Source organism: Betta splendens, chromosome 14 (genome assembly GCF_900634795.4).
Source record: "Betta splendens chromosome 14, fBetSpl5.4, whole genome shotgun sequence".
NCBI classification, from domain to species: domain Eukaryota; kingdom Metazoa; phylum Chordata; class Actinopteri; order Anabantiformes; family Osphronemidae; genus Betta; species Betta splendens.
In genome coordinates, this window is record NC_040894.2 from 2,765,796 (window position 1) to 2,789,676 (window position 23,881).

General features: G+C 48.0%; 1 protein-coding gene across 1 annotated transcript; it reads left to right on the plus strand.

Annotated features, from left to right (window-relative positions):
- The first annotated feature begins 6,264 nt into the window (after positions 1-6,264).
- Positions 6,265-22,435, plus strand: gabra6b (gamma-aminobutyric acid type A receptor subunit alpha6b). Its single transcript, XM_029173606.3, has 10 exons — positions 6,265-6,980; positions 7,136-7,260; positions 7,555-7,622; positions 8,379-8,599; positions 9,143-9,225; positions 9,502-9,645; positions 9,741-9,893; positions 12,387-12,670; positions 16,014-16,270; positions 20,079-22,435. The coding sequence occupies exons 1-10, from the start codon at positions 6,892-6,894 to the stop codon at positions 20,089-20,091; spliced, it is 1,437 nt and encodes a 478-aa protein (XP_029029439.1). The 5' UTR covers positions 6,265-6,891; the 3' UTR covers positions 20,092-22,435.
- Positions 22,436-23,881: the final 1,446 nt, after the last annotated feature.

Sequence of the window (23,881 nt, forward strand, 5' to 3'; positions counted from 1 at the left end):
TGCTAATGGGCCTGCCATCGTCTTTTATATCAATTATGTAATCAACTGACGCCAAGTCAAGTAAAAGTTCATTTATACCCTGATTTTACACATTAACCTGAGGCGGCTCTGAAACCGAACCGGCATAAATCCGTCCTCCTGCTCGGACCAGGAAGTGGAGGGGAGCTTTACTTCCTCTCAGCGCATCTGAGTGACACGGTGGTCAACAGTTTACACAGCGTGGCCTGTTTCCACTCGCTCTTCCAATCCCTCTAATATTCATCAGAGGCCAAACAGATGGTGATGCTCATCACAATATTGTGAGTATTAAAAGCAGGACTTTGTCATAGTGTAGTGGATGTTTTCATCCGTCTGAAAGAGGCACGGAGGCGAGCGCCTGCTTGGAGCTGCGACGCTGCTCTTAATGCCTGATTTCCTGCATTGTTTAACGTTCCCACCAGGGCTTTTGGCCGTGCTCGCCTCCCTCCGTCCATGTCTTTCTGCATCTTTGCACTAACAGGAGCACAATCGCTGGCCCTCGGAGGCTCTCAGTCAAACGCAGCGAGGGCACCATTCACCCTGTCCTGTGCTGGAGGCTGAAAAAAGGAGAGGACGCCCAGAACCTCTGGTGGAAAACCTGCATTTGTGTTGTCTCGTGTCTGTAAACAAGCGCTTGTTTGCCGGCTTCTTGGCGAGATGATGGGGAACGTGCACGTGGGGGGGGGGGCACTGTTTGTGCCTGAGCACACAGATAACTCATCTCAGGCCGTCGTCTGCCATGACATTGAACTCTGTTTTTGCGATAAACAGTATAATGAAACAGCTCAAACAGCGGCATCGTGTGAGTGTTTAAGTGTCTGAGCTCCACACGCGTATTCAAACACACAGCTTTCACTCGGCTGATGGAAACGCTCCAACCGAGTGTTCAGTGCCGCCAACTCATCGTGCACAAGCAAAACTTTGCCTTCTTAGACGACTATAATTGCTCTGCACTCTGGCGGCCGTCATAGGTCTCAGTTTCTGGATCCCCTTTATGCCTCATTGACCTAAATACCCAGCTTGTCAATAATTAGAAGGCCGTCATTGAAATGCGCCTTCCGCAGGCCTATAATAGAGTTCTCCTGCTGAGTTAAGGATCTCTAATCAGCAGTGTCAATGCAGTAATTGCTGCACACATAAAAGAGAAATACAGAGAGGTGTTTAAATTACAGCCACAGGCAGAGGACGGTTTTCATCTCTGCCGGATGAACTGCGTTTGATTATACTGTGGACGTAATGTATGTAAAATGTTGGCGCTTGTATTGTTTGGTTATCGTTTGTGCAGATTAAAGCACATGCGTGAAGATGGACAGATAAACAAAGAGGCGTTGACCGTGTTCATGCTGTGGTCAGGGACACATCACAGTGTGTGTGTGTGTGTGTGTGTGTGTGTGTGTGTGTGTGGGTGGACCGGTGCCACCGAGCTTTGGCTCGGCGCCGCTCCACCTCTGCGGCGCTGGACGCCCATCAGACGCTCAAACCACGGGAGCTGCCGCCCGCTGAGAGCAGACCAGGTGCAAACTCCACAGCACGGCCCCCCGCTGTGCAGGTTATTAGCAAGTGGGTTGGAGCCGTCCACCCTTTGCCTTCACTGGAGTATACGAGCTGCACATTCATGGTGGACGTTCACAAATGACGAGGAAGGTGGAGGATTTTAAGAAAGAAGGATTCTGCCAAGATCATAGTTGCAATGAACATTTAAAACACTAGAAAGGCTTCAGGATGTGAGTCTGTTGGTCTGATGTGGATTAGCTAGAATCTCTCTACGTTGGAGGATGAGCCACAATCTCAACAAAACGTATCAAGCTACAGTAGTTGGGAGCTACTGTACAGAAGTGACATATTAACTCTCAAAGGGCCAATATTGGTATTTCCCTTATTGATTAACTAAACATATTATAATAAAACATAAAATGGATTTATGTATGATGAAATCCCAATACTGCCCATATTTTCAAGCAACAACATAATAATAATAATATGTTTAGCTACAAATAGAGACTTTACCAAACTGACTCATTTAGACCTGTCAACATAAAATGTAGACTTACTGATCAATGAATTGAAAGTGCTAGTCTGAGTTGAAACAGCCCTGAACAGATGTTTCAGATCAGAGCACGACGGCTGCTGGTGGACTGGATCTCCACCAGTGCAGGCAAAGTGCCACGGTGCTGGTTTGTAGTGGTCGTATCTCCCTCAGCCAGAGGAGGCGCCACCTGCTGCCTCGTCAAGGTCGCGGCGTCCTGCTCCGTGCTTTGCCAGATGTGCCTCCTCTCTCTCAGTGTCACATCTTGTACACTGGCCTGACAGACGTTGGTCATGTCTGTCCGAGCTGCTGACGGGGGGCCGACGCGGGGCAGGATTTTCCAGGGCCTCGACCCGGAGCCCCTCGTTTGCTGTCCTGGCACCAGAAGGGGTGATTTAGATGGTGTCATAGGGTGGTTGAACTCTGGCGTCACCACTGCATCACAGCACCTGCAGACGACTGTAACAGTGAGCTCAAAGAGCCTGATAGTTCAAACACAGAGAACCTCTGTGTGGTTGATTTAAACAGACACGCCCCTTTTTTTACTTAAAGTTTTCTGTTTGGATTCAGAATAAGCCAACGTGCTTCTAACCGGTAAAGCTTCATGAGGCTGAAAAGGACCGAACCCTCACAGATGATGACGTTCTGACCTCACTGGGACCGAACAGTGTGAGTTGAGCAGCGCTGCGAGTGGCGATGAGGCTTAATGTGGATAATGTGGAGACGTGCGGCAGAAATGAGTTTTAAAGTGACGCACATACAATCAACACACAGACAGTTTAAAGGTGACGCTGTGACGCCGGCCTTTGTTTCTGTTCAGCTTGAGTTTTGTGCTGTGGAAGTTTTTATCTGGTGTTTACAGGTTAAGCTGAACAGTAACGAAATCTAATTTTTTTTACATTGACTTTGCACTAAAATAGATCGGTTGCCATGGCGATGTGAAGACCTGTTTTTTTATGAGCTCCTGATTCTCCTGCAAGATGTTTAGCTCATGTGTTCCTGTACATGTGCGCGTCTTCTACACATGCAAACGACTAATATACGTTTGTACTGTGTGTGTGTGTGTGTGTGTGTGTGTGTGTGTGTGTGTGTGTGTGTGTGTGTGTGTGTGTGTGTGTGTGTGTGTGTGTTCGCAGAAGGATGTGCTCCCAGTGCGCCGTTGACAGTTGTGCGTCGTTTGGGAAAACGATACACCGCTTTATGCATGAGATTTACATAATTTCAATACTCGCTCCAAACCTTGAGGCAGTGAAGTTTATTGAATTGACTTTTTGTGTTTTTAGCATCCGCTCCTCTCTCTCCGCTGCACTGCAGGCTGTTGGCAGCTGTCCAGAGCAGTTCACTGTAAAGCTTCTGGATGATCTCAAGCAAGAGGTCAGCTGAGGCAGTGAGGACAGACACAAGAGGGTTTTTTTTAAATCAACATTTACTTTATCTTACTATGATATGGTTCAGTCTCCATGGAAACTGGAGCAGAGTCTTTTTCCCAACATTGAATCCATTGGAGGTGGTGCAGCACATCATGTCTGAGGAGGAGAGAGTTTGAAGAAGTGTGCGTGCACCTTTTTGTGCGAGTGAGGGGGCTGAGAGCGTGACACTCGTGCTCAAGTTGGGCTTCAAAGTTGTTCAGATTACTGCCCACCTCTAACCTGGAATGAGTTAACCCCCCACGGACTGAAACACAAACACACACTCGGCTGAGCTTTGCTTTGTGCCATTCTACAGTAAGTCCCCTTTGGAAACAATCACCACACACGCAAAGTTTTAGTAGTGTGCAAATACACACGCATTCCTCCACACATGGTGAGTTGCTTCTCGTGTAAGTGGTTGCCATAGAGACCACATGGTGAGGCTCATGAAGTACAGTGGGTCTGTCTCACGTGGGAGATCTTGTGTATTTATAGAAGCCCTGTGGTTTGGCCAGAAACCAGTTTGGACAATGCACTTTTTTGGGTGATCACAAGCAGCGAAGTGCGATGATGTGTGAGAGCTGCTGTGACTTTCAGCTGTCATTGTGTTTGCTCCTGCGCTGGAATAAAAATAATCCGAGCGAAGAGCAACGCACTCGTCCTTTGTGCTGCGCTGAGTCGCAGCTTCTCATCGCAGATCTCCTCGTTCCTCCAAAGGTCAACGAGTTTTGGGAAGTTGCCGGCGGTAATCAGCTCCACGCGCGGCATCCGCGTTCTGAGAGTCGCATGCGGAGGACATATCATGACGTCTTTAATTAAATCCTATTTTGTCGAATAATGAACCAATTAACAAACTCCTTCCGAGGCTTTTTTCCTCCATCAAAACACGGCGGATTTGGAAGTATCTTCCCTTATCTGCTCAAAGTCATTGTACTTGCAAAATTGACATAATTAAATTGCCAACCACACTGGCGTGTGAGGTGTATTGTTCTCTCAGAATGAAGCATACCTAATTGCAATCCATCATAATCACTGCGCCTTTTTCAACTCCATTCAGACCCTGAATCTAATGAATGATTCAGTGATTATATTTTGTGGCAATATTGTCTATTTAACGTAATGACCTGCTATTATTTAACATTCTTCTCTTGACGTGGACTTCAAACGCTGATGACCGATTACAGAGTGACTGCGATCCGACGGACAGGAAAGAGAATGAGACGTCACAGGACATTGGCTGCGACATGACAATCAATACGAGGGTAACAGGTTTATTTAGCCTAATATCACTGATCATCAGTATTTGCTGCAGCTTTAACCAGTCTAACCATCGGCTTCCATACGCTGTGCACAGACAGAGCGTGTTTGTATCCAAGGAGGCAGGAAGACGGCGCTTTATTTTAATAGCAGTCATGCAGCCATTTAGGAGATGGATCCAGTTACTGCACTGCAGCGTCAGGCGCTTAGCCATGCACTCAGACATTTATCCAGTCCTGCATATTGGAGAATGTGCTGTAGTAGCTGTAAATCAGATGGGTAAACAAACAAGCGGCGCCTAGATTTAAGGAAGGAAACATGGAACATGTGTAACGTGTCAAATTAATAACAGAGATCTCTGAGTCCAGTAGTGAACTGTGCTGCTTCTATGAATATTACCCAGATTGTTGTGAGGACACTGGTACTGTTTGATACAGCAGCATGGGAGCTCCTTCTCACCGGTGCCAAGCACCTTCACTCAGACCCGGCCCGCGTCGGGTCAGGACCCCCTCATGGTCCGAGTGCTGGTCGCAGATAAGCTCTCACCGAGCGTGTCCAACATACAGCCCTGCTTTTATTGTGAAATAAATGTATGCCTCTTCTGGCTTTCCTCAACTCTGGGACGCTGATGGGAAATATTACTGAGGAAGCAGATGAGAAGATTGTTGCGAGGTCAGAGGTGAGTTCTCTGTCCTTGAACAACAAACCAACCGGCTCGTCTGTAGTGCTGCAGAGTCGCACAAGGGAAATGCTGTGAGAAATTCTAGATGCCGTACAGACTTCACATTCTGCTTCGTTTCAACCAATCAACACTAACCAGAGGTTTTCACTGGGAATGTCTAAATTATAAATGGAATTAAAGCGTCTTTGAAATTGGTGCATGTGACCTGAAAGCGATCCGCTGTTGTTTGCATATGATTTAATTCACGTTTAGAGGCCATTATATAACTTGCATTATGGACACACAGAGACTAGAATTGAAGGATTATGTTGCATAATCAGTCTCCACATTTTAACGCTGTCAGAAAAAATATTCTATATTTTTCGCCCTCATGAATTATTGACTATGATATCACTTTTAATGAAAAAGTAATGTGGTGCTGAAATAAAGTATTCTACTTCATTGATCAACTGAGACACAACAGAGGAGACTCACTGAAGCCTGCACATCACAAAACATTGTCTTTGAATATTTTTCTCCTGTAGGATTAGTTTTTTTTTTTTATCTAAAGGTTGTGATACAAGCCAGAGTTATAATTATGGTTTGAGTGACAGAAGAGAGCGCAGTCAAAGGACTCTCAGCGCTCGCTTTATTTCCTAACTCACCACTGGTGCCATTACGAAACGAGGAGAGATGATGAAACTCCGCTTTCATGCTTGACCAGCAGTGTTTACATTCACTTTGTCCTTTGCCCATCAGCTGATGGTTGTGCACATTACTGATGATGGGCTCAACTTCACCGAGCGCCACTGGATATGATGCAACGCCTTGAGTTGTGTTTGTGCAACAGGGACGAAGCGGCGTCAGCGCGGGGCCAGTAGCCGACTCTGACAGTGTGCTGGTTCCCTTTGCTCTGGGTCTGTGCATGTTGTGACTCTGAAGTTGGACTAAATGCATCTACCACCCACTGCACTCAACCGTCCAACCACTGTGTGAGGCACAGCTATTCACGCTTCATAGCAGGAATCCTGTGCCTTTGCAGGTTCACACACACAAGGAAACTGGTAATAGGAGCTCAGAAGTGATTCAAGAAATGAGAGTATTCTGCTTTTACACGGTCCCTGGATGCAGTGTTGATATGGAAGCTGTGCGTTTGTGCAAGCTTCCTCCCTCCACCTCTCCCTCCTCCCTGCTGCTCCTCTCCATCGCTCCTTTCTGCTTCGGATCCAGTGAGCGTCACCATTCCCATCAATGAGAAACCTTTTCCCAACATCCCGGTTGCACTTGAGACCCGCGCGTTCCTTGCGAATTCCGGCACCCGGTGACGGCGATGCCCCCGTCGTCCCTCCTCTTCACTCTCTTCAAAACTCTTCAGGTTTTTCCAACTGGGCGATTCAGGCTGAGGCGGGCGCAACCGCACTAGAGGGAAAGTCAAGTCGTGCTGGACTGGCGCGCTACGCACGGTCCACAACTCAGAGAAGCCCAGAGCCGCGTTCCAGCATGATTGGAAATGATGGAATATGCTGATTGTAAAAGTTGAGCAGGGATTTCTAGTTGTGGGGCGTCTGCGCGGCATGGCTTTCGTTTTAACCTGCTTAATTCTCTCTTGGTGAGTATGGCAACTCTTTCCTCCGCATGTTGTCCGACTTTTACGCACCGAAGCCAAACACCGGAGCTGTTTGCGCATTCGCCCGTGTGAACTGTGTGTTATCAAGTGTTTCTTACCCACTGGAGGACGTTGTCACGCGTGCGTATGTGCTTTAGTTACAGTGCGGACAGTGTTTGGGGAAATCAGCACAGTGAGACCAGTATCTATTTGGATAATATCACGCGCATATTGGACAGATTACTGGACGGCTATGACAACAGGCTGCGACCTGGATTTGGAGGTAGGTTCATATGATATTGCTGATGTTGTTTACTGCGAATATTCTGTCTTAATTGTCGTAGTTTATGAGTGCAACATTTTAAATGTGTGTAAATAACGTGTGTATGTCTGTGCAATCACTGGAAAATAAGTAATAAAATCCACTTAAATCAAAGTTATTTATTATCTCTGCTCATCCTGCATGTGAATAAACTGTACATTATCTTGATTCACTTTTATTTTGGAAAAACTGTGTGATTTGCCTGATTAGACCTTGTTTGTGTCTGAATCAAAGTAACTTGTATTTCTGTTCTAGGTCCAGTCACAGAGGTCAAAACCGACATCTTTGTCACAAGCTTCGGACCGGTTTCAGATGTTGAGATGGTACGTGAACCGTCATCCACAGGCATTTGCCTAATCACTCGCTACTGATGTCACTGGAATGAGCATAGGAGAGAACGTGGACAATTATCCCTGGAATTCTGTTCGTATAGCGTCAAGTCACAGTTCTCCCGGTCGTCTTTACTCCAGCATTTGGGCAGGATGTCATTAGTGAAGCTTAGGATTTTAATCTGGCTGACAATCCCCCCCCCCACCGTCAGAGCGAGCGAGCGAGGGAGAGACGGGGCTGATGTTGGGATGGGACAGGCTGGTAGCCCTTGTCATGGGATAGGCTCAGCGCTGTATGTCTGTTGAACTCTACACTCTTCAGGCTTTAGGCTTTAGATACTGTTTCACTGCATCTAAATCCTACTTGACCTGCCATGTGATATACTGGTGGCATTTCAATAGAGAGGCCAGTCTCTTCAGACTGACGAGGCCATTCATTTGATTTAAAAGCATCCAAGAAGAGGTTAGTCCCACACGGCCTTTTAGTACATATACAAATACTATATTAATGCACCTAAATAACACTTGCTACTTTTCTTTAAATAAGTAAAAAAAGGAAAAAAATCGCTGGCCGACTGGTTGCCAGTGCTGCACTGTCCTGCAGGTTTGGATGCAACCATGGCCCTCGCACCCATCTGGCATCCTCTCTGGGGGTAGAGGAGATAGTAGCAGCAGGAGCAGCAGCGGCACCACAAGTAGGAGTGCTGGTGGTAGTAGTAAATAAAGCACTAACCCAAAGCTCCCGTGCAGGAATACACCATGGACGTGTTCTTCCGCCAGACGTGGATCGACGAGCGGCTGAAATTCGAGGGTCCCATCGAGATCCTGCGGCTCAACAACCTGATGGTCAGCAAGATCTGGACGCCGGACACGTTTTTCCGCAACGGCAAGAGGTCGATCTCTCACAACATGACCACCCCCAACAAGCTGTTCCGCATCATGCAGAATGGAACCATCCTCTACACCATGAGGTAACAGCACCGGAATAGAGCGCAGACCTGGCAGTTCACTCGAAGGAGCGCGCGTCCAAGAATATGCACCGACATGAAGGGAGAGCGGGCGCGCCGTTCCAAACGCACGATATGTGCCATCTGATAGCGAAAACAGGCCTGGGAGGCGATTCAAACAAACATGACTCCAGCTCCGGTCCAACAAAGATGTGTAGCATGAAAAAAAAACGCCTCTAGAGTTAGCGATGGCGCAGGAACAGATTTCTTTTAAATAACTGGATTATCTAAGCGGATCAACACTGCTTTGAAGCATTCGGTGATTAAGTTGCAGAGCGCTATTTAATCCAGGACATTTACGTGGACTTTTAGAAATGAACCTGTGAGGTTAGTTGTCTTTGCAGGAGCTCAACCTTCTCAAAAACAAAACATATAATTATGCATTGGCAGCACATGTCTGCTGAAACACAAACGAGCTCCGCCCTCGACTAGGTCCAGTATGAACCAGTATAAAGCAGCATAAACCAGTAACCTGTAGCAGATGGACTTTCTTTGCTCTTCTGACAGATTGACCATAAACGCGGAGTGCCCCATGCGTCTGATGAACTTCCCCATGGACGGACACGCCTGCCCGCTCAAGTTCGGGAGTTGTGAGTTTGTCTCCACTTTTGTTAAGCGTCACGTCGTCTGACAGATGGTGTCACTCTCAGATGATGGCGCTGTCAGGACGGATGCAGAGATCTGGGTCTGAAGTGTCCTGTGCAGTGCATGGTGGTGTAGCGTAGCCTGTGTGATGGCGTCCATGTTTTCTGAGGGCTGCTGACACTTAAATACAGGGACGGTGGAGAATCGTGATGCAACAACGGCTGCTTTTATCTGGAAGTGAAACCATTTGAACTGAACGCTTCCTCCCTCGTCGCGTCTAGATGCGTATCCCATCAGCGAGATCGTGTACACGTGGAAGAAAGGTCCTCTGTCTTCTGTGGAGGTGCCACAGGAATCCTCCAGTCTGCTGCAGTATGACCTCATCGGCCAAACGGTGTCGAGCGAGAGGCTCAAGTCCAACACAGGTGAGCGTCGACGCTGAGGCGCGGGTGAAACCGGCCTCGTGCCGTTCGTCGCCTCCGGCCTCGATGCCAACGCTTGACACGGTGCTGTGTTTCAGGGGAATATGTCATCATGACCGTCCACTTCCACCTGCAAAGGAAGATGGGCTTCTTCCTCATCCAGACCTACATCCCCTGTATTATGACTGTCATCCTTGCCCAAGTCTCCTTCTGGATCAACAAGGAATCGGTTCCGGCTCGAACAGTCTTTGGTGAGATTCATTTACATTTATTATCGCTGAGAATGAATGACAGTGATGATGTGGGCAACTCAGTTAGGACGCATCATTTGTTATCGTGTCCAGAGTTTTAGCTAGTTTTTTGTTGTCAGCATTAAAAAGTCAACTTCTTTCTTTAACATTCATGGATTCCCCACCCACCGCTTGACCCTGGTGCTCCTCCAGCTCTGCAAACTTAGCCAGCGCAGTTCCTCCAGTCGGGCTGGCTGAGCCTGCACCAGGCAGCCATTAAATATGCATGTATTCTACAGGAACACAAAGGCAGATGCAGCCGTCGTGGAGCGTTTTAAGGTTTCTGTATTATATCCATTCCTCCTCCACTGTGATGGAGCTGAATTAATTGGAAGTAAATCTCCCTTCTGAAACTGGCCGCGTCGGGGCAGCGAGGGGGAGGATGTTTACTTGGCCTTCTTCCGAGCAGTCACAGGTTCCCGCTCGCTCACATTACATCATGCTACAGTTGTCACCAAGCTCCAGCCTCGGGACAAGAACGGGCGAGAGCCGGTGAGAGAGTGGGGGCATCAAGCAGCAAAAGGGGGGGATGCTTTTAATTGTGCCCACTCTTAACTCAGAGTGCAGACGAGCGTGGGGCCTGAACCTGCCTGCTCCCTCACGCTGTAGCGGTCTGTGGAGACGAGAACCGATCATTACTGTCTGCGTGGAGCGTGAGACCGCGCGTGTAAGGCTCATTGGTGGAAGCGCCGCCACGACCCAGGCTGCGGTTTTCCATTTATTCACTGGGTTCGTTCCCTGGACGAGCGTCCAGACTGGGAGCTTTGATTAAAAAACCAAAAGTTGAACCAGCAGCTACAGCTGCACGTCCACTGTGTGTGTTTGGAGTCAGGAATGAATTGGATGGAATGGAATTATGGGAGTTTTAATGCCATGAAGTTGGAAAAGAGGCAGGAAAAAGGATTCGCTGCTGAAATGCTGTGAGAATCCAGCTCCATTGATGTGAATGGTAGTACGCTGTGCACCGGACTGTCAACAACCTCTCTAAGAGCTGAAAATCCCTTGAGCACTAGTCTCAGACTTAATTTGTACCTTGTTTTTTTTTCTTTTTTGCCTCATAAAAGCACATAAATGCCCGAAGCGTTTGCTCTCCATCCCGTTCGTCCTCCTTCCTCCCACTGCTTCTTTCTTTCACTTCTCCTTCACTCGCCTCCTCTCCCACTCTGACGAGCTTTCATCCCAAACTCCTCCTCTCAGAAGCCATTTAACTCGCGTGTGAGCGTCAGCTACTACAGAAGCTTCCACCGTTACAGAACAAAATGCTTTAGGGTCTATTAGGCCCATCGAAGATCCCAGGACGCTAATGAAATGCGCACGGCTACAGAGCACATTTGGGAAAAGCGTGGCCAGCAGAATTCCACGGCCCTTATTTCCCTGCTTGCTTTAGTTTGATGAAAGTGAATTAGATATGTACTTTGTTAATGGGCCATTAGAGAAGATGTTCATTGTCAGCATCTTGGTCTGAGCTAATACGGTGGAATTTGGGCAAAGCGGAGGAACAACCCGTTGCCAGTGCGCAGGGAGGTGAAACTGCACTCATATTGATTTTTCAGGATGCTTTTTAGACTTTTAGTACTTCACCCTCTAAAACTGACAGTGCGGTTCCACCTTTAGGGCCATATTTTAAGGTGGCGCGTGGCCAAGAACATCCAGGACCGGCGCCGGTCCCGTCCAGCGGCCGCGTCCTTCAGGGACCGGGGTCATTGTTCCTCCCGATAATCTGTTAATCCGTGGCCCTTGTTGTGCGATTCTTAACCACGAGCAGACAAATGTTAGCGAGTGCGTTGCGCCCGGTGATCGTCTGGACGTGTCTGGAGCGGCGCTCGCGGACTCTCGGATGCTGGTGCTGGTGCTGGTGCCAGGCGGGGGCAGGGGTTGCTCCGCTTACAGTCGCCGGCCGTGAGACGAGGCCGCAGCGCTGAGGGTTCGCGCTCCAAACGCCATGCGACAGCGGAGTCTCAATATATGTGTCACAATCAGGTTTTTCTCTTGCTCTCAGATAATTCCTCCTACTGTGCGTTTCCACTTGTACCTGTAATCGCTCATACGTACAACGTTCCAGGCACAGCTTCAGTTTTATGTAAATCCATCCTCTGAGTGTATAATTAGCATCTTCGCCGTACGATTGGACGCAACATGTGCATTCATACTCGGCAGCTCTGCCTGCGTTTGTCTCCAGCAAACCGGTGGACGGACGGTGCCAATGTTTTGGAGAATAAATGCGATGACTCACCGCGGAACGTTGGTGAGCTCACAAACTGCTGAGCGCTGACGTTATTTGCCAGATGGTTCTATTTTCATAACCGAGTCCAAACTGCAAGCTCTGAATATTTGCGTTATTGTTTTCTTTGCTTAAATTGAAAAAAAAAACTGCCTGTTTCGATTGATTTGTTTGCATAGAGAGCGTGGATGTGACGGTGACGATGTTCTCAGCCTTCCTCCGTCTCCTCACAGGCATCACCACCGTCCTGACCATGACCACCCTCAGCATCAGCGCCCGTCACTCCCTCCCCAAAGTCTCCTACGCCACCGCCATGGACTGGTTCATCGCCGTCTGCTTCGCCTTCGTCTTCTCCGCCCTCATTGAATTCGCGGCCGTCAACTACTTCTCCACGCTCCAGGCCAATCGGGAGCTGAGGAAGGCGGCGGCCATGAAGGCGGCGGCTCAGGAAGCGGCGGCGGCCGCGGCCGCGGCGGCTCCGGCCGCGGCCGCCGGCAGCGATGGAGACGTTTCCTCAGTAAGTCGCCATCGAGTGGTGCTTTGATCACTTGGAGAACCCATGTTTCTGGTTGGACTCCCTCAGTGCCAGCTTGCGTCTGTTTCAGTCACACCTGCTGTATGCTTGTCCGTCTAAATCCTCCTGCAGCTCTTTGCTGTTTGTCTTTGCTTTTCTACCATCTTTATGTGGAAATACATTATGATGAAAATGAAACTTTGAGAAAATTTAATATTTAGTAGACAAACACTCTTGATCTAGATATGAGGCTGTCAAAGCAGCGTGGCTGAGGGTTGGGAAACCTTAAAGTCCAATTTTACAGCAGGGTTCTAATTCAGTAATGTGAGAACGGCCGATGTCACTCAAACAGTGATCTCAGGCTCAGGCTTCCTGCATTCAGACGCTTGCATCAGAGGTCGCTCCCCAGCGTTCCTCTCTGTCTCCACGGCTGCAGACGCTGTTCAGCTTTGATTCCTGCCTCTGGCCCGCGGCCCAGAGGCTGATTGCACCTGAAGGTCACATCCAGCTGTTCTTTCTGCAGCTCATTCACACACACTGGACCGCTCCTCTTTCTCCTTCTCTTTGTGCCTGAACGTGCGCTCCACGTGTCCCAGCGGAAACGCCCACCACTCGCTCAACTTTAGCCAGGATTTTGCTCACATTCCCACACGAGTACAATCTGCAGCGCTTTGTTCGCCCTCAACTCACTTTTACCGCTAAACAAAGCCGTATCTGCCCATTCATCTGCAGTTCGTCCGTCCACCCTTCCATTCCGGGCGTCCTCTCTGCCCTGTAGCAGCGTGACAACCACAGAGAGTGACAGTCAGTGCCGCTGTGAACGATGCTGCCGCTGATTACGTAAGAGCCATAGATTAAGGGACTATCCAGCAGATCACTGCAGGTCCAAAGGAGGAGGGCAGCAGTGAAGCAGAGTGGGGCCCAGAGGAGGCTGCTCCAGTCCATTTACCGTGTGGTAAGATGGAGATGTGGACGCGAGGGCCCGTGTGTTTGTGTTCAAGGGAGCTGCAGAGAGAGAACGGGAGAGTGGGAGGGATGCATCATGGAAAATGACTGCTTTCACCAAACATGTAGGAGGGAGGACTCTTCACTACGCGCAGAAAAGGAAAAAAAGACAATGGTGTGTTCCTGGGGATGGAAATAGCCACCTCTCAGTCACGATTGCGACCTGTTGTGACTGTCAGCAGAGCGGGACGGAAACTCTGCACGGAAACGCCTCATTTGATCAAATGTACGGCTGTAAACACCGAGGTGAGGACCGCAGGCGCTGCAGCGTGCGTCGGTGGGATGAAGGAAACGCCAGAGATGCCGCCGGTATTTATAGACCCGGGCGCAGGTGCCCGTAATTATACGATCGCTGATCACTGCTGGTGTGAAGACACATCCTGATTAAGTTGGGGGCAGTTTTGATTTCCGTGCATTTGTCCTGATAATTAGCCGGAATGATTGTGAGCTACTGTCAAAGTCTCACAGAGAGGAACTGAACCTGAAATGTGCAGAAACCCACAATAACTCAAATGATGAGAGATGAAAGAGGCTGTGAGACACTTATGTCTCCGTTATATAGGAGGAGCAACTAGACGACACCTGAACGTTTTTATTAACTGTCAACGCATTCAATAAGTCAAACAGCAAGCAAAGGTTTGTTTCCATCAGATAATCATGTCAGAGTCAGTGTGTAAACATGCTCTGGAAGTCTGCAATCTAGGAACAAAGCCTTTAATTGCAGGTTAATAATGCAGCACATATTATTCACAGCTGTTCAGGCAGTTTTAGCGTTAGCTTTTACAAACCTGGATGAAAACCAGCGAGAGCCTCACGTTCAGGTTTCTTTCTTTTCGGATGATCACATTATTCCAAAATGCATTTAAATCCAGATGTTAACCTCTGCCACCTCTTGATATTCATCCTCGGGCGTTTACGCCCACCCAACGCCTACGGAGACGAACCTCCGCGCACCCGCTCTCATGTCCGATGCAGAAAATGCCACACACGCCTACGCGTATAGAATGAAGCACATACAGTAACACATGTACGGTGAATGTACCACACGTGCACTGTACCCAACTACACTCACGTATCCATCACTCAGTGCCCATCCTCCCTGTATCAAAGCGGGTCTGTTGAAATCTAGAGCAGTGGATAAACAGAGGAGGAGCTGATCCCTCTGGGATTTGACCAGGAAGAAGCCAAGAGCCTGTTGTTATTATCAGAAATAGCTTGAGCGTCCGATCAGCTGCTCATACTGTACGCTGCAAACATGCCCCCGGGCTAATGCATGTAAAGCATGCACATTACATCCCAGTCTACATTATGATGATGACGGGCTCCGAGCTCCTGATGCCACAGACATTGTGTTAGACAGTAATCATCAGACCTGGACATCCTTCTGTCAGCATCCCATTAGCTTCGTTCTCTAAAGTGAAACGCTGATAAGATTGTCTTACTGTTGATTGAGTTCCCTTAAAGAATCTCACACTAATGAAGTCTAAAGAGAATTGGAGCATTTTTAAAATTCTTTGATCGTGTGCAGGGTCCTTCTTTCTCTTCCTGTGCTACTTATTATTGTTGTTTCATCACATTGAAGCACAGTCCAGTATTTTAGGGGGAAACTCTCAGACTTTTACTTCAGACATGGATATAATCCATACAAATCCACTCTTTGTTTCCCATTAGTCTTTACATTTACATGAAACCCCTGCAGTTTTGTGAAATTAATAACCAGAATTAGTCACTGTGTGTGTTTGGAAGGCTTCCCTTCAGTAGGAGGATTGTAACAGTTTATTAGTGCCCCAACCTGATGAGCGTGTAATCCTGCAGCCTTACAAATCGAACATCACTAATTTTTTTTTTTTTCACCAAGATTGTAGTCTGGGAAAGTTCACGCTCCGTAGCCAACAAACAGAAGCTGGACAAGACTTCCTGCACAAACACCAGTTTCAGCCCTGAGCTGCACAAACTCTGCAGGAGTGAGATCTGTTTTTCATTCTGGAGGTGGTTTTAGATCCTCATTCGCACATTTAAAATCCCAATCTAAACAAAGATGCTGTCATGAATGATGAGGGTTATTCCCCAAGTGAACAGAACAGTTTAACGGATTCCCTTTGTTGGTCTGATCACTGCGACGCTGCACACACACACACACACACACACACACACACACACACACACACACACACACACACACACACACACACACACACACGTTCAGCCAGTAATGTTAAAGGACATGGTACCACTAACACATTAACAGCATATGATGATTTCACGACAGGAGAGTTCACTACAGATAGTCGCATTTTCCATAATGCACTGGGATTTCCTAATTTTTCCGTGCATCTCTCAGGTGGATGCCAGCAGCGTGCTGAAGAAGAGAATGAACTCTGCTCCTCTGTTCGACCGCCCTGCCAAAACCTTCCCCAACCCGCCGGTCAACGCCCACGCCTTCCTGCAGCAGGGCTCAGCGGTGCCGGCCAACAACGTTCTGACCGGGACCAGCATCATCGACAAATACTCCCGCATCCTCTTCCCCCTCTCCTTCGGCGCCTTCAACCTGGTCTACTGGATCGTCTATCTCACCAAGGACACCATGGAGATGTCCAGGTGAACAGATGGCACGTCTGTTGCAAAGAATCCCAGCGTTTGTTGTGTGGAGCCGCTTGCGTAATTCAGAGTCGACGGCTCTATTTTTGTGCATCATTTGGTTTTCCAGCCAAATTGTGTGTGTGTGTTTTAAATAGGTTGGTTATAACCCATTACCTGTAGGAAATGAGAGCAGCAGGTTTAGACACCCAGCAGATGGAGTCTATTTATTTAAACACATGTATGGTAGTTTAAAACATAATCAGAATGGAAAACTGCTTGTCTTATTTTTTAATTTAAAGTCTTTAGTCTCAGTTACAGTCTCTGGGCTCTAATATGTGTTTTAATTCGAGTACAGTAATCCATATTGAGCCATAGTTATTAAAACCACACTGCATGGATCAGTGCACATTCAGAGCATAATGCAGGTGAAATGCAGGTCTTTAGGACTGAAATGCCTTTTTATTTACCGTATTTTAGGTGTTTATGTAATTGTGTGTCTGTTCTCTGGTGCTCGTCTTGTTTGTGTGTGTTGTCAGACTAAAAGCCCATAGAAGTCTGTTCAGGGGGACGAGGCTCTTACATGTGCAGCACTAATAGCGTAGCATATGTTTGTCCCAGAATGCATCACGGTCTTTGTGCAGTAGCTGCAGCGCGAGGACGAAACGCGGGTCGTTGTTGATGCGCTGTGCGTTTGTCGTTAGGAGCGTTTGTGTGTTTGTGTGGCAGCGGGACTCCACAACCCGCCTGCTGAACCCGCTCTGACTCATACAAACACTGTATCAGCCTCACGTTAGCAGGTAAATCAAGAAACACAACAAAAAGCCGAGGACGACGTTATTGCAGCTTTTATATTAAAACGAATCGTTTTCCACAACAAACTTCATTAACAGAGTTTATCCTCCTAATGATGGAATGTGAGACCTCTAATATTTGAATGAAAGTGCTCGTGTGTATTATCACTGTTTCTGATCCGACGTGCACTGAAGCACACTGACGTCATCCTGAGCGGATGCTGCTCGTCTTATTGCACTCAGACGTAAAAAGCCTCCCGTCGCCTCTGAATCGGAAACACAGCAATGCTGCGGCCGGCGGCGTGAAAGCTCAGAGGAGCAACGCCTCATTTCCGGGAGCGATGTCGCTGAAACGCACATGATGAAGTGAGACACATACTGTACATGACTCACGGCCTCTATTGATCGCAGGTGCATTCATAACGCTGTTACTGCCAAACAATATGGCGAAATGAACATTGGGCCCTTTTACAATATGTGGATCTTGTACAGTTTGGCTTTTTATGCTCCTTAAAGGAAGATCAGAGTCGCTCTGTGACACATGTGACCAGCTGTGCATTTACATGCATGAGTCCCAGCCTTTCCTGTGTGGGCTCAGGTCCATTCACTCTCTGTCGTGCTCTTTCTCTAAAAGGAGAAAAGCCCTGAGGTCTGGAGTCAGATGATGCTGCAGCGTTTGCGTCTCTGTGCGATTAGCCGCCGTGCTAACAGTTCCCATTCATTGACAGGGATTGGAAGCGGGAAAGCGCATCCTGACACATGGCGAATAGGGCAGCAGCAGAGGGATGCGTGCTCCAGCAGCAGCTGCATTAGAGCCGACCTTTCGCTTTAGATGTGGGACCCGTCCGACCCACATGCGGTGGCAGGAACGCACATGCGGTTGAGCTGCGGGTCTGTTCAGACTGAAAGCTTTGCTCCGTGACATGAAACACGGCTGAATCACAGTCCACACGTCCCAGTTAACACTTTACATTCACGGCTATTTTTAGAGAGCACCACCCGCATTAGTGGCCCTTTGGTTCGGAGTTGGATGCACCTTAATCCACATATCGCATCCATTAAATGAAAGCGCGGCGTCCTTTTCACTTTGCAGGAATAAATGCAGGTCCAGTGGTTCCAGCTGAAAGCAGATAGCAGCACATGCAACAGAGCCCGTCCTCCCTTTGTAGCTCTGCCTTTATTAGTGAAAGCCCTTCTGCAAAGAAGAGCTGGACCAGAGGAGACGAGAGCGTGTGTGTGTGTGTGTGTGTGTGTGTGTGTGTGTGTGTGTGTGTGTGCGCGTGCAGGTGCATTTCTGTGAGGATGCTAGTGCATAAATGTGCCGTGGCAGCAGTGCCGACCGACTGGAGGCTATTTTAATGAATAGCACCATTCAGGGTGAGACGTGAAGGAAACAAATTTGCTGAAAACACTTCCTTCCGTGAAGGAGCCCAGCTGGTTGGCAGGCTGCTTGCTGGCTGGCTGCTTGACTGGCTGACTGACAGACACATGCGTGTCAGAGTGGCTGCAGCAGGCGGAGGGCCTCGCTTCCTGAGAAACAGCTTCCCCATTGTTGCTCATAAATCACAGGCGCTGAACACTGGTTCTAGCTCCATGCGCGTGTTCTGCTGTGGAGCTGGAGCTGTAACTTCGCTGTAATGATCATTCAATTACAGGCCGCTCAGACGGCGAGCACACGAGACACACACAAACAACCGTCTCCCATCCATCAAATTTCTGCCGCCGCCTCGTCGGCGTCCGCCTGCGTGGATGCGTCTCTCGCCGTTTACACGGACACCTATGCGCCCAGTCAAGCGGAGGAATGTGAACACATCGCAGGACGAGCGTTTCCACGTGGAGACGGCTCCGTGTCCCTTCACATGTTCACGTCCCTCTCCCCTGCGATCCCTCACACTCAGGCTCCATCTAAGTGACGCTACCTCCCTCTCCCTGCATGCCTCGCTCTCCCATCTCTCTCTCTCTCCTATGGTGAACTGCCTGCACCCTGCTTCCACCCTGTTAAAGCAGGACAGGAGTGGTTTCCCCTCTGCATTCAACATGCGGCCGCTTCAGAGCGAGCGGGAGTTCTGTCTGTGCAGCACCGGTGCCGTCTCCAAATCTGCTTCAGTGGCCGTGAGACGCACAGCGGCCGCGTGGGTGCTTTAATGTGAGCAGCAGCAGCAGCAGCATCGGAGGAGACGTGCTTGCTGAAAGGTCACGGGTTCAACCAGCGGTTAGCTTCACTTCAGGTCGAACTGGAAACAGCTGCATTTTACATGCACAGATCCATCGTTAGCGCTTTACATTCATTATTCATTATATTTGTGTTTTAATTAATTAATTAATTTTTTATTTTTTATTTACTTTTTATGTGGCAATAGCGCATGTGGTAGAGAGATCGCCCTCCAACCGCAAGGTTGGTGGTTCAAGTCCTTGTTGTTGACGTGTTCTTGGGCAACACACTGGACCCAAGTCCCCCCGGTGTTTAGAGCGAGGGCCGGTGCCACTGCTGGCGTGAGTGTGAATTTTGGACCCTGGACGGGTGTTTAAATGCGCTATACGAGCTCGGACCATTTACCATTTTTATTTGTGTGGGTGAAATGAGTTTTAGCCGGATTCTGACCCAGGTTCTGGGTCGGTTCTTCTCTGCCAGAGGCCCTGGAGCTCGTTCTCTCGCTGAGAATGGCTCCATCCTGTCAGGTGCGTGTCCTGCTGCACCGGGCGGAGGAGGTGGAGGTGCGAACTACCTGGCAGAGGCTCCCAGACGTGTTTTACAAGGTCTTTGTGCACAGAACCGGCAGTGAGGCAGTAGAAAGGAGTCAAATTTCAAATTCAGCCTGGAAAAGGTGCCAGCAGTCACAGCGAGAGCGAACAGGACCCGTTACATCATCTGAGCTTGTGTGCAAACAGATGTGGACGGATGTGAGAGGCAGTAGGTGTCTGTGTAGGTGTTTGTATGCACGTAGTCATATGTTTGAATACGATAAAAATACACACATCCGCTGCAGTTGCCATTTCTTTGCTAATACTTCCTGTCCTGCTCTTGTCGTCTACAGGGACACCGTCTAAACGAAGAACCCATCTCTCTGGAACGAACCCACACATGCACAAAACATGCCGGACACTTGCCAACTCGCTCTGATGCCGCCTCAGTGCTTTGTATTTCTTCATAAGTTCTCCCTTGAAAAGCCGAGCTCTCATTTCCAGCTCAGGCCCGGAACCGGAGCTCACGACCCGTTCCAGACTGTGGAGCCGTTGCAGACAGGTACCGCTCGCCCGCCTCTCCCCTTTTTGCTTTACTTCCTGCTGTGTTGCTTATTCTGACGCCTTTTTGGGCTTTGGTCCCACGTCGTTGGCCGCGTGGATGACTGAAGATGTAACAGCTCTGCTACTGTGGCTGTGCTGCGGAGCTACAGGCAGAGCCACTACTTTGTTGTGTGTGTGTGTGTGTTTCTGTTTGCATGCACGTCAGCACATAACAGCAAAGAAGCGCCCACTGGCCAACGTGGATGACGGATTCGCTCCAACTTCCTCTCTCAAGACCTCATCAATGCGCTCTCGATATATATTCTTTGCCCTGTTTCTCTCCCGTGATGAAAGACGGAGGATGTGAAGGAGGAACTTGAAAGGTTTTATGGGTTGTGTTCCAGCGATTCCCAGTTACTTTTTCAGATGCACAACAGGACCTTAGACCAGGTTCAACACACAAAATGTAGCAGAGTCTAAAGACAGAAAGTTTAAATGAACTCACTGATGCTCACTAGTAGGTTAAGACGACAACTCTGGTTTAGTATATCATTAAAAAATGAAAAAAACAAAAAAAACAAACAAGAGACGAAGGAAAATCCATCATCATCAAAACGCCAAAACGTGTTCATTAATAATCCACTTGTTCGGATTTGCATATAATTATGCTCGCATCCAATTAAGCAGCGCAGGTAACACGTTCATGTCAGTAACATGTTAAAGTGGTGTCTAAAAAGAAGCTGAAGAGCGTTTTCGTCCTCATCCATCATCCACATGGGATCCACATGGGACGAATTATCCCAGTCTTTCGACTTAAAAAGCCTCCACTGCAAGAAACCAGTGATGTCCTTCGAAAACCATGCAAGTCCAGCTGTTTTGGTTCAATCCCCATGTTTGGTTCAAACTAAACTCCAAACTTTATCTCAGCGTAGCACTGAAGAAGCAAAAAACTTTTAATCTCTTCTAAAATTCCAGTTAACAATGAAGTCCTTCATTTCTTTTCCAATTTTGTGCATTTCTTAGAGCGATTTGATTCATTAGCAGAGCTCTAACAGCTAATCAGTGATGCATGATCTTTTGTAAAACAAATATGCAATGCAATAAAAACATGCAATACAGACGTCGGTTCTTTCCCTCAGGTTTGGGCTCTCTCCTTAAAACCACATAGTTCAGTTACAAAGCTTCCATCGAGTGCCAAGGATTTCAGACCGTCGCTGTTCCACTGCATGAGCGGCAGCTGAGCAGCTGCGTCCGTGGCGACCAGCCGCCGATAAACGAGCGCCGCTGCCATTGTTGGCGCTGAGAGCGCGTGGAACCGCGGGTCTGACGTTGGCAGATTCTTATCTCCATCTTTCAACCTGTTGTTGCCAGAGGACTGAGAGCACAGCAGCGTGAGACTGCGTGGCCTCTCCTCCTCCTCTGTGTCTACTCCATTTCTTTGAGGGGGGGGGACTTCCTGCCCTCTGCGTCAGCCTCTGTTACAGGAGAACCTGACGGCTCCACCCTTGCATGACCTCTGACCCTCTATGTGCTTGTAAGGGTTGTTGAATGTAGAAGGTTGTGAATTCCATAGAACATAGAACACTTTGCTATGGTGACCACAGCCATTAACGCTCCCTTTGTCGTTTCATCTTAGTCCACACGCATGGGTTTCTTTGATTTTTTTATTTAGCCAGACTGACATTTTATTCTGTGTTTGTTTTCTTCATTTCTGCAAAGTCTTTGTGGACAAAGTCTTTGTGGACTCAGTTTAGAAGACAATGAATGAATAACGTTATTATTTAGTGTATATTTATTTTATTTTGTGAATATTATAACGTTTTTCTGTAGGTTGCTTATTGTTACAGTAGCTTCATCTTGGTTTGAATCACAGGCCACAGCTGTGTATATTAGCATATTAGGCCCCACAGCACATAACACCCCATGTGCTCATTGCTCTCCATTGTTTTCTCTGAAACGACCTTTTTTTATTTCAACAGAAGCCTATTTGCATTTCCAGGATTATTGTCCCCTATTAACACCTAACATGAACCCCTACTTAATTTTCCCACAGGATTGTATATTATTATGCTGAATAAAGATTAGTTATGTAAATACATACCTGTACATGTCTGTCTTGTGGTGTCTCTGATCATAAAGGGACTTTGAACATATGCCAGTAAAACTATCTCTCGTCAACGTGTCTTCTTCTAATACAGTCTAAATTCACGTATAATCATTTTATAATCTTGACAAACATCAATAGCAACAAACAGCATCATCGTGTTCAGTCGGAGTTTAGTGCATCTGAGTCAAAAAGCCCTAAAGGAGAGTGATCTCCAGCCCAGCAGCGTGCTGTCTATCGACATCCTGTATCAACACACTCTCTCCCAGACCTGTGTTGCTCTGGGTCACCGTAGCCAATCACTCAAGGGGAGAGTGCCACCTATTGGTGCACAACCTAAATCCTCCGCTCTCCTTCGCCACCGATCCTTCCACTCTGCTTCCTCCCACAGACATGCTGGCAATAAACTCCTACACATTTACCCACCATATGTTTTTATACACGCACACAGTTTTAGCACAAATTGTTGCCAGTCAGACATTAAGAGTGACAAGCAGAACACATTTGGATGCATATATATGTGAAAGCACTGTGTGAGATGCTACAGCACACAGATTCACGACTGCTGTTACCAAACTACATTATATAAAAACAATATTTTTTAGGTCTGTGATCATGAGCTGCGATAATGTTGTTTAAGTCCAGCTGGGACCTTTTTATTCTCTGTGTCTCCTATCTTTAATTCTGCTAAAGCAACAATAAAGACATGCCAAAACTCGTAACGTTAAACGTTCTTAATGAAGGGAAAACAATATTAATTAGATCTTCATATAATTAAAAAAAGGCTTGATGTGTGTGAATTCATCCTGTAAATACAGTCGCTTATCACGTTGAACTCTTGCAGGAACAGCTGTCAGAGCATGAATGATATGAATAGACAGGAAAAAAAGAGGCAGCTCATTCTGATGACCTCTGACCCTCAGATTAAAATGTTTATACACACAAATAAGTGCACACACACACACACACACACACACACACACACACACACACACACACACACACAAAAGTGTGAGTGTGTTTCACAGCTCCTCCACTGTGAACCAGTTCCACAGCGCTGTCAGCAGGAACCATATTAACCACATCAGATTCACTCAAATGCCAGAACGTCACACGCAGTGTGATTCGTCAACTTTCCACACTGTCAACTCGGAGGAGAAGATGGAGAGACGTGAAGAGGGAGCCAGGAGACAGAAACAAGAAGGTGATGTTAGGAAGGAGAAGCGGGGAGAGGACAGAGCAGAAAGAACCACAAGAGACTAGCAGGACGGGTGGAGGCGGCGGTGAACGCGTAAAAAGCTGCAGGAATGAAAGGAGCACAGGCAGAAGTGCGTTCCTCCCAACAACGGCCCCACGGAGCCACGACGCGTCCCCTCGCGTGGCGGCGCCCACAGACGCCAGCCACGCTCTGAGCGGCTCCTCTGGACGTGGTGTCATGCGCACGCGTCTTTCATCTCACCCGCTGCTCCGCGCATGAAACGCCACATGATGAAAGAGGCATCTTCCACC

Bases quoted from the DNA above. Each gene is read 5' to 3' on its own strand.
- gabra6b (XM_029173606.3), top strand. From the start codon at position 6,892: ATGCTGATTGTAAAAGTTGAGCAGGGATTTCTAGTTGTGGGGCGTCTG. The intron at 9,226-9,501 runs GTGAGTTTGTCT...CGTCGCGTCTAG, and splicing joins CCCGCTCAAGTTCGGGAGTT to ATGCGTATCCCATCAGCGAG. The intron at 12,671-16,013 runs GTAAGTCGCCAT...TGCATCTCTCAG, and splicing joins GCGATGGAGACGTTTCCTCA to GTGGATGCCAGCAGCGTGCT.